Source organism: Notechis scutatus, chromosome 4 (assembly GCF_049901735.1).
Source record: "Notechis scutatus isolate UNSWTSFEM ecotype Mainland chromosome 4, rNotScu1.2, whole genome shotgun sequence".
NCBI classification, from domain to species: domain Eukaryota; kingdom Metazoa; phylum Chordata; class Lepidosauria; order Squamata; family Elapidae; genus Notechis; species Notechis scutatus.
Window position 1 is genome coordinate 38,232,789 of NC_142012.1, and position 12,516 is coordinate 38,245,304.

At 37.8% G+C, this 12,516-nt stretch overlaps 1 protein-coding gene across 1 annotated transcript in view; it reads left to right on the forward strand.

Annotated features, from left to right (window-relative positions):
- Window positions 1-2,329: 2,329 nt before the first annotated feature.
- Window positions 2,330-12,516, forward strand: part of TRPC3 (transient receptor potential cation channel subfamily C member 3) — a 48,869-nt gene continuing 38,682 nt past the window's right edge. Inside the window, exon 1 of the mRNA XM_087963175.1 lies at window positions 2,330-2,695. Within this exon, the coding sequence (XP_087819301.1) occupies window positions 2,415-2,695 (281 nt within the window). The 5' untranslated portion in view covers window positions 2,330-2,414. The remainder of the gene's footprint in view (window positions 2,696-12,516) is intronic.

The following is a 12,516-nucleotide window of genomic DNA, read 5'->3' on the forward strand; positions in this document are numbered from 1 at the left end:
GAGTGTCCTCTTTAAAGTACTTCACTCATTAAAAATGATATAAGGTAGCCCTTTTCATTCTGCTCAAAGAGAACTGGATTTCTGCCTCAAGTCCCCTCTTGATCACATCATATGATACCTGCTGTAGATGGCAATCTGGTAAAGATCTAATCTGTTGCAAGGAAAGAAGGAATATATTTCAAGTATATTAATTATAGGTCCTGTGTTCATTCACACACACACATACACTCACCAATCGATAGAGATTTCAACAAGCCCATAATTCACATTTAATCAAAAATAAAAATTAATAAAAATCAAACATATTTGAATCATGCAGTAAAGGATATAAAGCATAATAGCATTATGCTAATTTCACATTTATAAAGATTTTTATTCACAACTTTGTGGTACAGCATAATATTTTCAAATAAAAATTATCAATATTATAGCAATAATGTTTTCCCTCTAAGTACTAATTACAATGCAATTAAACTTGTAATTTTATTAAGATCAGGAAATAAGCTTATAGGAAAAACAAATTTATACATTATGTTAGGGAAAAAATATTGAAAAATATAAAATTGATTAAATAAAATATTTGTAATGTATGATAATTTATTTTGATTGTATATATGTAAATTATATGAATACGTAAATATTTTCAAACTACTGTAAATAAAACTGAAAACTATTCATCTTTAATTTGTAATTTTCAGTTTAAAATGTACTTTTTATCTCAAGTTGCCTGCATTTAAGAGCTATAAGAAGGTTTTAAGTCCCTAGATTTGAGAATGAGCAACTGAACCATGTTTAAATTGATCCTTGAAACTTTATAATAATTATTTATTACTATAATTATTGTACTTGATATAAGACTAATGGCCCATTAAAGGCTAACACACCATTACAGTACAGACTTAATGGACCTTCGAAGACTTCATCAAATGCATGGATTGGAAGCTTTCACTTGATAGGTTTTTAAATAAACACTTGGGAAATAAGAGTAACATCATAGAACAATAAAATGTAGTGGTATGGTAAAGCTTAATATGCATCGTTGTAGAGACCATTCATTAAGGTAACAATTGGAAGGTGATTTAATATATATAAACTGTATTCATACGATATGGTTATCCTCAGTTAACTGAATGATGGTTGATTCAATAAACCCAAATCTCTGGGTTCTTATGCTGCCCTGAACCATCAAAAACATATGAACTGAAGCCTGCTAGACTAAAGGCTGGTTAGACAGTTTAAGGTTCAGCATGGTATATGGAGTTCATGAGGGTTTATTTTTAATTATTATTTCTTTAATTCATGGCACGGAAGTCTGGTCCAGGGCATTAGGCAGCTCGTAGTGAAGGATACAGTTGTGCTTTCCCCATTGCATACCCAGAATATGATGGGCGAGATAAAGGAGTCCCACTGAAGGTGACCTGGTGCTCCTCAACCGCGGGAGGACAGCAAGGTAGCGGAACCCAAGGACATAATGCAAAGCAGGGCTCGTTTTGTGCTCCAGCATCTTACAACGGCTTCCTGCACCGCCTACAGTGAAAATAAAGGGGACAGAACTGAAATTCTCGGCGGGTTGTTACACGCATAAAGTTCCTCCTTCATTCAAGGACGGTTACCCAAAAAACGGCCGCGGAGCTGGGAAGAGGAGGCCGAATGGGCTCTTCCTCGTGATGGATCGAAGCTGCATTTGTTGATTTGCACAGGGACCGGGCGCCTTCTTTGCCTGAGGGAAAAGGCGGAAGGGCACCGCTGACAGGCAGGTGATAACACGTCTCACACTGGAAGGGATGCTCGCCTCTTTAAAAGTAGTACACGTGGGTGAGCCGATTCCATTAGCAAATGCGCGCCTTGAAGGCTAAAGCGCTGGAAACGGGCTGCTGGGAGACCATTTGCAAGCAGCAGCAGCAGCCAAGTTGCACCGCGGCCGGAATTTCTTTTTCTTGCAGTGCCTGCCGCCGGTTCTCTAATTGCCCGGCGTCTCCCTTCCTCGGTGCGGATGTGTTGATCGGGAGGGACGAAGAAGTCCTGCTTCTTCGCCTTCTGATCGCCGACTGACCGTTATCTTCAGATGGCGGACGCCCTCCTGCGTCTTCCGTGCCTCAGCTCAGCCCCGGCACGAGGCGGTGAAAAGGCGCGGCGGTAACAGCGGAGCCTCCTTGCTGCCTTTCGAGTTGCTTGGCTTTCTCGGTCCCTGGTCTGACTCTTGTTCGGTTTCCCTCACGGATTCGCTGCGCTACTGGGGTCGAAAGCGGCCGGGAGGAAACCTTTGCAGCTTCTCCAGCGGCTGGCTGGCTGCTGCTCGCTCGCTCGCTCGCCGGCCGCGTCTTCGGCTTCTCTTTTGCCCCTCAGCGGCTACCAGCAACTGAGCGGAGGGACGGCCGGTTCCTACCGAGCAGAAGCCAAAGCGCCGCCGCGGCATGTCCGGCACGAGCAAAAGAATTAGGGAGCGGGGAAGCGTGACCTTCACCCAGAAGCAGCAGCAGGACGAGGAAGAGGAGGAGGAGGAGGAAGAAGAAGAAGAAGAAGAAGAAGGCACCTCAGAAGAAGAGACCCCGTTGCCGCCGCCCTCACAGCAACCCCGAGCACGTCGAGGGTGGAGGGGGATCAATGGCGGGCTGGAGCCTCCCCAGCACCAGGCGGTGAAAACCCAGCGAGAAACCTACGGCTGCCACCCGCCCTTGCCAGTGGTGGGCAATGTGTAAGCTCTTAAAGCCGGCCTGGGCTGAGGGGTGGGAGAGCGCCCCTTCCCGGAGAGAGGGAGATTCCCTTAGCGGTCTATGGGTCCTCCTTTGTCGCATCGGACAGCAGCGGTCGCCCTCAGTGGCAGCTACCGGGAGTTGGGGGCAGCTGTGGAACGAGTTTCGCTGAAGAAGGGTGCAGTTGTTAGTCGGTGGAGAGCAGGTTTTAAAGTCAGGGGAAGAATAAATATTCGCCATTTCAAGGGCTCCTGGTGCGGTTGACGGGAGAAGAAATTTTTAGGAGTTCTGTGTGTGGAGAATTGGGGTGGGGGTATTATGGCGAGCGGGAATTCCTACATCGCGATTTGTTGGTCTTTAGGTTATTCAGTAATTGGGAATTGATAACGCTTTTTATTGTGGGATTGTCTGTCCCTTTTTCCAGGCTCCTGCAAAATTTAATTTTGTCGCCCCGAAGTTTGACTCTTCTCTTTACTGCACAGTCGGACTGGACTTGCCTATTTTAACAATGTTCAAGTTGCCCCTTTAGACTAAAGATCCTTGCATAATTTTTTACACTTGTAGGATTTTTTTCTCTCGTGGAATGGCTGTTTTTTTAAAAAAAAAAACAAGCGGTCCTAACAAACAAAAGCTATGCACAATATAATTTATTTCCTCTCTCTCAACTATGTGTGACTGAGAAACTTTGAGAGAAGTTTCAAAGTTTAGGTTCTAACATTCTCAATGCCTTGATGCTGGTGTCCCATATCTTGAAAGGAAGGGGGGGTGGGAATCAGTAACAATGGGAATAACAGGTAGATCTACCAACAAATCTCAATATTTTTGATTGCCCCTGTTTCAGTCATGCGGTGACTGACAAAGTAGCCAACAAGAAATGGTGAAATATAAGTTTTGAAAATATAAACTGTTGAATATAGATGTTTAAAATTAAAAGAGGTGGGGGTTATTGGCTAAGGAGTTGCAATTTAGCACGCACACTCACACATTCCAGTCTCCTGATTTTGAATGTCAGGCTGGACTAAGCAGATATCTATACAAGGATCAGTATTGTCCCTTTACAGTTTCTGGGTAAAAGGTAGTATAATTCAGTAGTGAGATCACTGAAACACATCTTTTCACATGTCATACATAGCCATATTTTTTTAAAAAAATCATAGATCAAAATTGGGCAGTATCAAATTAAGCCATGAAACTACCATAATGGGCTTTACATAAGCTGCTAAACCCAAACCAACCCATCATTGTATCAGGATATATCCAAATATACAACTTTACGAAAACAATAGAAAAGGCAGCTGAGAAATCAAGCATGGAAGGCACAGATCTTAGAATAGAATCATGAAGTTGGATGGGGCCATTTGACTATGATCTTCTTTTGCAATTTTTTATAAGAGACAATGTTTTTGGCTTAGATATACCCAGTCAGAGTATTTCCTAGATATGCGAGTCAAATGACACTGTGAAATTTAACATAGTCAATTATCTGGGTTTAGGGCAAAAAGAAGTTGGAGGACCACAGGAAACTTAATGGAACACAGTTTTACTTGGGTTCATTCTAAAAATCTACAAATAAGAGCACATTAAAAATGTAGCAATAGCTACAATAGCATTAAGATTTCAAGGATGGAACAGTGAAGAATGATAACCTAAAGAACTGTATGAGTGAAATGATACCTAAACGGATGAGCTCTTTTCTGAAAATTCTTCAGAGTTTGAAATGGAAGATGAGCAATAAGACTTATAATGAAATAGAAAATGATTTTCTATTCTAACAAAACTTAAAGGGAAGCTAATATATATATATATATATATATATATATATATATATATATATATATATATATATATATATATATATATATATATATATATATATATATATATATATATATATATATATATGTGTGTGTGTGTGTGTGTGTGTGTGTGAATAATTGAGAAGGGACAATTTTCCTGGAACTGAGTAATCACAGATAGTTCCTAAATATTCTCAGAATACATTTGTGTTTTCTACTTTCTCTGTTCAGTCAGTCTCTATACTGTGAACAGAAAACACAAGACCTAATTCAAGTAACATTGGGAAGTAGTTTTGCTAGCTTGTTGCAGTGGAACATACATGATTCTGTAGCATTTTGATCAGGAGTTTGCAAAACCACTCTTCTCCAGTGTAGGAACCTCCACATTGTAGCTTCCAAATTTTCAGTTCCCCAAATTCTCAGCTAAAAATCCCAAGAATTGCAATCAGTTCCATCCAAGGGTACAGAGTTGGCAAAAGATGCCCAAGGCAACCCAATACTCCTTCCAATCCATTTTTATAAAAGCAGCTAATTCTTGAGAACATTTCAGGCGGTTTCTATAAGATATCAGAATTTGGTAGCTTGACCTGTTTACAGATGTTTTTTTAAATCTTTTATTTGCTAAAAATAATTTATATTCATAACCACTTTAAATTGATTATTTATTTTTATTCCATATTTATTTACAAGTAACTCAAGGTGGCAAACATTCCTAATACTCCTCTCTCCTATTTTCTCCACAACAACCACCCTGTGAGGTGAGTTGGGCTGAGAGAGGATGACTAGTATGAAGTTATCCAGCAAGTTTTCATGCTTAAGGTAGGACTAGAACTCAGACTCCTGGTTTCTAAGCCAGCACCTTAACCATTATACCACACTGGCTCTCCATATAAAATAATTGTAAAAAATATATATGAAGTGTCCAAATGAGAAGGATTTGTAAAACTTTTCTCCAAATTTACTGTAATTTATGGAATTGTGAGATTCATTCAGTTCTAATATTCTAATGAATACATTTAATTGACAATGAGAACATTTATTTAATAGGAACAGATGAGTCAGGAGTGTTTTCCTCAAGCCACTAGAATAGCTGCCAAGAAAAAAGCTCCAGTTGCCGTGTCAGTTCAGGCTTTTGAATTGATGTAATCATTTTGCTATGCTTCTACTTACAAAATAAATTACCTTTCCTTCAACTTGACTTGTATTTCTAAATGGCAAGAAAAATTAATCGGCAGTGATGAAATGAATTACAGTAAGATTCTGTACCCATGATTGTAACCTTTAATTAGACAGATTTTAACAACTGTGCGGGTATATATGTGTGTCCTCAATTTACAACAGTTCATTCAGTGACCATTTAAGTTATAATTACACTTTAAAAATTGCCCGATGACCATTTTTCACACTTATGACTGTTGCAACATCCCCATGGTCATGTGATCAAAATTCAGATACTTGGCAACTGGTTCATATTTATGATGGTTGCAGTGTCCCGGAATCATGCAATCATCTTTTTAACAACCCTGCTACTGACTTAACAATTGCAGAGATTCTGTTAACAACTGTGGTCATAAAATGGAACAAAACTCACTTACGAAATGTATTACTTAACAATAGAAATTTTGGACTCAATGGTTCTGACCCAGCTTTCACAAGTAATAATAAGCCATTTACTTGCAAGTAAAACAAAAACCCCTTTTCAAAATAGGGCAGGAACAGTTTTTTATTCACATGGATAAACAAAAACCCAACAAGTAATTAGTCCCAACAAACCTGTTTCTGGCCAAGGAATCTGAATTGCTTGCTGTATACTAGAAAATGAATGGTTGTCTGTGACAACTGGTCACTCCCCAACACCTACTATTTATTTCCCAGCCAGGGAGGAGCTGGCTAACGTCTACTCTGCTTTTCCCTGAGAGCTGGCTTATTGCTTTCCCTTGCTCTTCTCTCATTTCCCCTCTATACATATGCACATCTGGGATGGGCCCATCTATTCCTTCCTCTCACTCAGCTCAGGCCCCGAAGACAGCTGCCTCACCACCTGGGGGAGGACGGAAGGTGCTGGACCTGCCTCTGATGCTGTTTCCTTATCAAAGCCTTCCAAAGCCCCCAAACTGGCCAGGCGCTCCCTCAACCTCCTCTTCATCTGACTCTGCTGCTAGTTCTGATGGCAGCCGAATGGCAACAACATCAAATGTGGTCATAAATTGAGGATTACATATATATTTTCATGTATGTATATATGTGTATATATATGATGAATATGTGTACATGTACAGTACCTTTATATGCAATTTATCTATCTACCTACCTACCTAACAGTATCTATCTATCTATCTATCTATCTATCTATCTATCTATCTATCTATCTATCTATCTATCTATCTATCTAATCTTTGAATTGATATTGTCAAATTAAGGAGTAGTAAAGAATCTTGCCACTACTTCAGTCTTATTGTTGTATATCAAGGACACTAATTTCCCTTTGGGACATACAGTATTCATCTCAGCCACATCCTATGAGTGAAGCCTTCTTAGGTTGTCATAGTGTACCATTTTGCAAGTATTACCTTTTCTGTGAAGCTAACACAATCCCACTAAAGGTGCAAGATTTGGAAAATATGTAATTCATTATGAAGATAAGGCATATTGAAGGTGAGATTGGAGGCCTATTTTGAGAATGCTTGAAAGTGGGGGCATTGCCGGCCCCCATCACAATTATTTCTGTCTCACAGCATTTGTCCTATTTATTAGCATGTCATTTTTTTGTCTTCCTTTCATTTTCACCTTGCCACTTTTGATACCAACTCTTATTAAGGTTCCAGAAAGTTTTGCTATTTCTGTTTGGAAAAGATTAAGGGGTGTGTGTGTGTGTGTGTGCATTCCATTTAACGTTGCTCTGAAATGTAAGTTTTAACATCACCACCTTTCTCAAGCTTTTGTAGCTTATTTGCCTTTCCCTGTGTTTGTTGTTTCAGTTACCTCCTTTCCCTGAAGCAGGAGATTGACTGCCCAGGAGTTAGTCATTTTTGGCTAATTTTACTGACCCCAATCTAATTATGCCAATCCCAGCAGCGTGTATCTCTGTCCTCTCTGGGGCTACTTCTCTTAAATTGCCTTTCTATATCTTTGTTTCATTGACATTATTTTAAACTGAGAGCTGCCCAAATATGGGAGGAGATGCAAATAGAACAGCCTTGAGAATTCCAGTGATGTCCTGAAATCAGATCCATCCCACTTCTTCTTCTTCACTGACTTCATTAGTAGATGCTTTCCTTGTTGGCTAAAAGAGAACAGCAGCAAAGCTACATGAGAAAAAACAGTGACTTTGCCTAAAAAGCCCTCCATGCAGGATGACACCAAGGAACAGGGGCTATGGACAACTGCAACCAAAGCACCAGCTTTCATTTTCAAAATGAAATTGATTTTTTTAAAAATGAATGTGTAGAAAGACAGAATAGAGAAAATCTTGTATGAGATTCTGGCATTTGTACGTGAAAAGTTGTAATATTTAAAGATGATACTTGGATGGGAAGGAGATAGTTGGATGGGAAGGAGATATTGTTTCACAGTTGTGTCTTAGATTTTAAAAAGTTGGTTTCTGTCCTAATCTTTTCTATATCGTCATTTTAAAGAGCATTTAAGGAGTCATTTTTCCAGAAAAACGATAGCAACTCAAATAGAAATAATGTACTTTTGACAAATGACAAAAGCTACAGTTCCTAGCCAGCATAACTAATGATTAGCTGTGTTTCTGAAGCTCCATTCTCATATGGGGAGGTTTTTTTATATGTATGAAGTATAGTGTTTTAGTTTAAAAGAGTCTTGTGTGGCAAGACAGCCAGATTGCTGCTGCTATTCATATTTGCAACACTTATGTCTAGAGATAATAGTTTACTTTAGTGTAAAGTAGACATATACAGGGAGTCCTTGACTTACAATCACAAATGAGCCCAAAATTTCTGTTGCTAAGTGAGACATTTGTTAAATGACTTTTGTCCCGTGTTACGATCTTGCTACAGTTGTTAAGTGAATCATTGCAGTGGTTAAGTTAGTAATACGGTTGTTAAGTGAATCTGGCTTCCCCATTGACGTTCTTTGTCAGAAGGTCACAAAAGGGATCATGTGACCCAAGGCATTGCAGCCATCATAAATATGACCCAGTCAGTGGTTGGATTCAATTTTTTTTTACTAACGGTTCTGTGGGCGTGGCTTGGTGGGCGTGGCAGGGGAAGGATACTGTAAAACCTCCAGTCAGAGGTGGGATTTGCCGGTTCTCCGAACTACTCAAAATTTCCGCTACCGGTTCTCCAGAACTGGTCAGAACCTGCTGAATACCACCTCTGGATGCAGTTTTCAAGCATCCAAATTTTGATCTCATGAGCTTGACAATGCTGCAACAGTCGTAAATGTATTGTAAGTCACTTTTTTCAGTGCTGTTATAACTTGGAACAGTCACTAAATGAACTATTGTAAATCAGGAACTACCTATAATTTGTAGAGAGGTTTCATGCTTTTTGGGGCAGAGTGTGAGCTGACAGACACTCTTTGTCATTTGCCAAAATGATTGCAGTTAGGCAAAGCAATTACTTTAAGATATAGTGAAGTCGTGTGCTGGATTCTAGCCTCTGAAGCACTATCCCCAGCTATGGGAACCTAATAGATCAACTAGGTCAGTTGCTCTTCTGAGATCTTGCATCCATATATTGGTGTTCGGCTTTTCTATAACACTGTGTTTTTAATGTTAAGAGCTACTATAATAACTATTTATTCTCTGACAGTATTAGAAAAGGAATATACATAGCCCATTAGGTATTATTGCAATGATCTGGGATAGGGTAGCACTCCAAAGTACAACTGTCAACTGGAAGCTGCAGATTAAAATCCTGATTGACTGTGGGATCATTGACACACTATTCTAATCTAACTAATACAGTAATGATATTCTCAGAGAAAAGCAATGGTTTAAAACTTACTGCAGCTGGCAGGTGAATTGCTTTAAATGTTCTGAACCATGATAGGGTACTATCATTAATTATTATAGTTTTTTAAAAGTAATGATTATTGTTGTGTGTGTGTGTGTGTGTGCTTCAGAAATCCCAGGTAATCAATAAAATCATAAAATCACAATGAAATTATTGATCATCTGGTATGATTTATATGTGAAGGAGGACTAATAGTCAAGTTTGTTTCAAGTATAGTCAAGCGTTAGTGACACGTCCATATTTTTCTGCTGACAATAATTATAATTATACATTGTCATCCTTTTTTCTTCTCTTCATCCTCTTTTCCCAGTGTTAGAGTCTGGTCTTTAATCCTGAGGAATCCTGGTGAATTCCCCTCCAAATACTAATTTCAGGCTTGTATTTTGTATTTCAGTTTCTTGAAGACGGTTTACTGCAGTGCATTTTCTGACATCTGTCTCATCCTGATTAACAAGAGATGCGATGGTATCCTTGCTTCTCAATCTATGTCATAGGATGTGCTAAACTATGTCAGAGATGTCAGAGATATTGGGACTCTGCCTGAATACCAGTTAGAAATTTGTTTCATAATCTGATGTGTACTGTTGTTAAAATTATGTATCCCAAACCTCAGGAATATTCCTGTATGTCCTCAGGAATAAATTAGAGTCAAATATTTAGTAGATTTTTATAAGTTATCTTTACTGTTTTGCATTACCGTATGAATGGTCCCTTAAAGAATCAGGAGCTCTCTTTCTTACAAATGTTTTCTTCCAGAACTGCATTTTGGAGGCATTCTATTCATCTCTTTCCATACAAAGCAACATGCCCCTCCCTACCGGCAATTTGCACAACTTAAAACCTTTGCATGATCATTGCATTCTTCCTCATCAGCATATTCCCAAATGATGAAAAGTTTTTCATTTGAGATGTCCTTATTTTTGGAATTATTATTACATCAGAAAACTCTGCTACATTTTTGCAGCCCATCGGATAATAGGCTTTTCTTGGAAAATATTTCTTTTTCTTTTATTTATCTATCATATTTGTATGCCCCTTCCCTCCCCTCCAAAAGCATGACTCGGGGCAGCATTCTTGCTTTATCTCCTGCCTCTCTGTATCTGTACATAGCTTTAAATTTTTATCTTTGAATTAAGCAGCATTTACAATAAAGGTTCATTCCCTTTTAAAAATTTAGATTTGTTCATGGAAATTCCTCTATCTTGCTGTTTGCCATGAGTTGTTTATAACTGCTATTTTTTTTTTCATTCTTCTCTTTCTCTCTTCCCACCTCAGCTGTAAAAGGCCTTTGAATGTGTATTTGCTGCTCCATTATCCAGGGTTTTTCATTTGAATTTTTTACCATTCATTTTCTCTCAACATCTCCTCTTGTTCTCTTAGAGGGATTTTTGTTTGATGGTTTATCAGACAAATGTACAGAAACAACAATCAAGGGTTGGAGAAGACAGGTGACAGTGGCAAGTTTCTTTGATTTCTTTTTTCTATCTATGTTAATTGATAGTGCAATAGTTCCACAGGCGAGCTCAGTAATTGGAGTTGTTGGTAAATTGAGGGGCTTTTTCTGACAATTTTAGATTTTCAAACATATAAAAATGCCAATAATTATGATGCTCTGAATTTCAAAACCTAATATAACAAGAACTTGGAACTATTTCAAATTAATTTAGTCTTGTATTCTAAAGTATTGAGAAATTGATGGCTGGAGTTTGGAAGCTTCTTAGATTGCAGTTCATGTGCTTAGAAGCATGTACTACTTGTAATGAAGCTGGTATGGCAAAGCATAATACTAAAAGCAGTACCAATTAAGTGGTGATTAAATTCCGGGTGATTGTGTTTATGGTGATACTCATCCAAATATAAAAGAGCAATCATAGCAATGTTGGGTTCTAATGATTTGGTATTTCATAGAACGTTCCGGTAAAAAGAATTCTACAAACCATCTTGTATCCTTTCTGCTGTAGGATATCCTAAAGCTGGCTCAAATCCCCAAAAATATTTCCATTGCCAGCATTAGACTAATATTGCTAATTTATTTAAAAGTTCCTAGTCTATTTTTTAGCTAAACTAAACTCAAAGTTGAAGGTTTCTCATAAACAATTAATCACCCTAAAATGATGAGACCTTTAACTCATTTTCAGAATTACATTTCTTTACTATCAAACCATGTATTTAAATGCCTTTGCAGGATTTGCTGCACTTTTTAGCATTGGCTTTTATCGAAAATTATCAGGTTTTCTTTGAGAAGGAACCCAGATGGAGAACTGATACACCTTTATTGGATGTGATAGTTGGTATAATGACAAAAAAGGAATAAACCTGACACATATTAAAAGCTGTTTCATCCAACATCATGCCCCATACCGAACTACAAGAAGACTTGAGGACAATAGTTTTCTCAAGCCTTTCTTTATTTGTGATGGGTAGTCAGAGGCAAATTATATATAATGATTTAGTTTTATTGTCAGTTAAGGGTTATTTAATTTAATTTAAGAGTAATATCTCACAGTTATACTCAATAAGATAAGATCATTATTTCAAAGTGGATTTTTAAAAGGGCGGTTGAAGATATTTCCTAGTTCAGTACCCACAAGAAATGTGGGATTTCAATATGCTGTCAGTAGAATCAATAATTCCTCATGGTATCCAACATATCTGGAGGACGTCAAGTTGCATCAACCTGCTTAAATGTTTTAATTACAACAATTGAGAGCAATTTAATTAATGTAGCATTATTGTGCTATTAAATATGTTTGGCAGGTATTTATAAGTAAGAAATGGTTTCAGAATTGCAGTCATGGTAGAGTAATAAATTTGTATTGGTTAACCTTTAAAACAGAACAGAGTTTATATATTTATCATTTCAAATACTAATGTATTTTTTTTAAAGTCCATATATGTAAATATTTGCAAATACAATACTTTTATGCTATGTAATTTTGCAAGTTAAGTTAGATTTGTGTGTGTGGTTCCTTTATCAAAAGTAAAATATTACAATCATATTACTTAATTTTTAAAAAGTACATTTCTTTAGACAGCCAACAT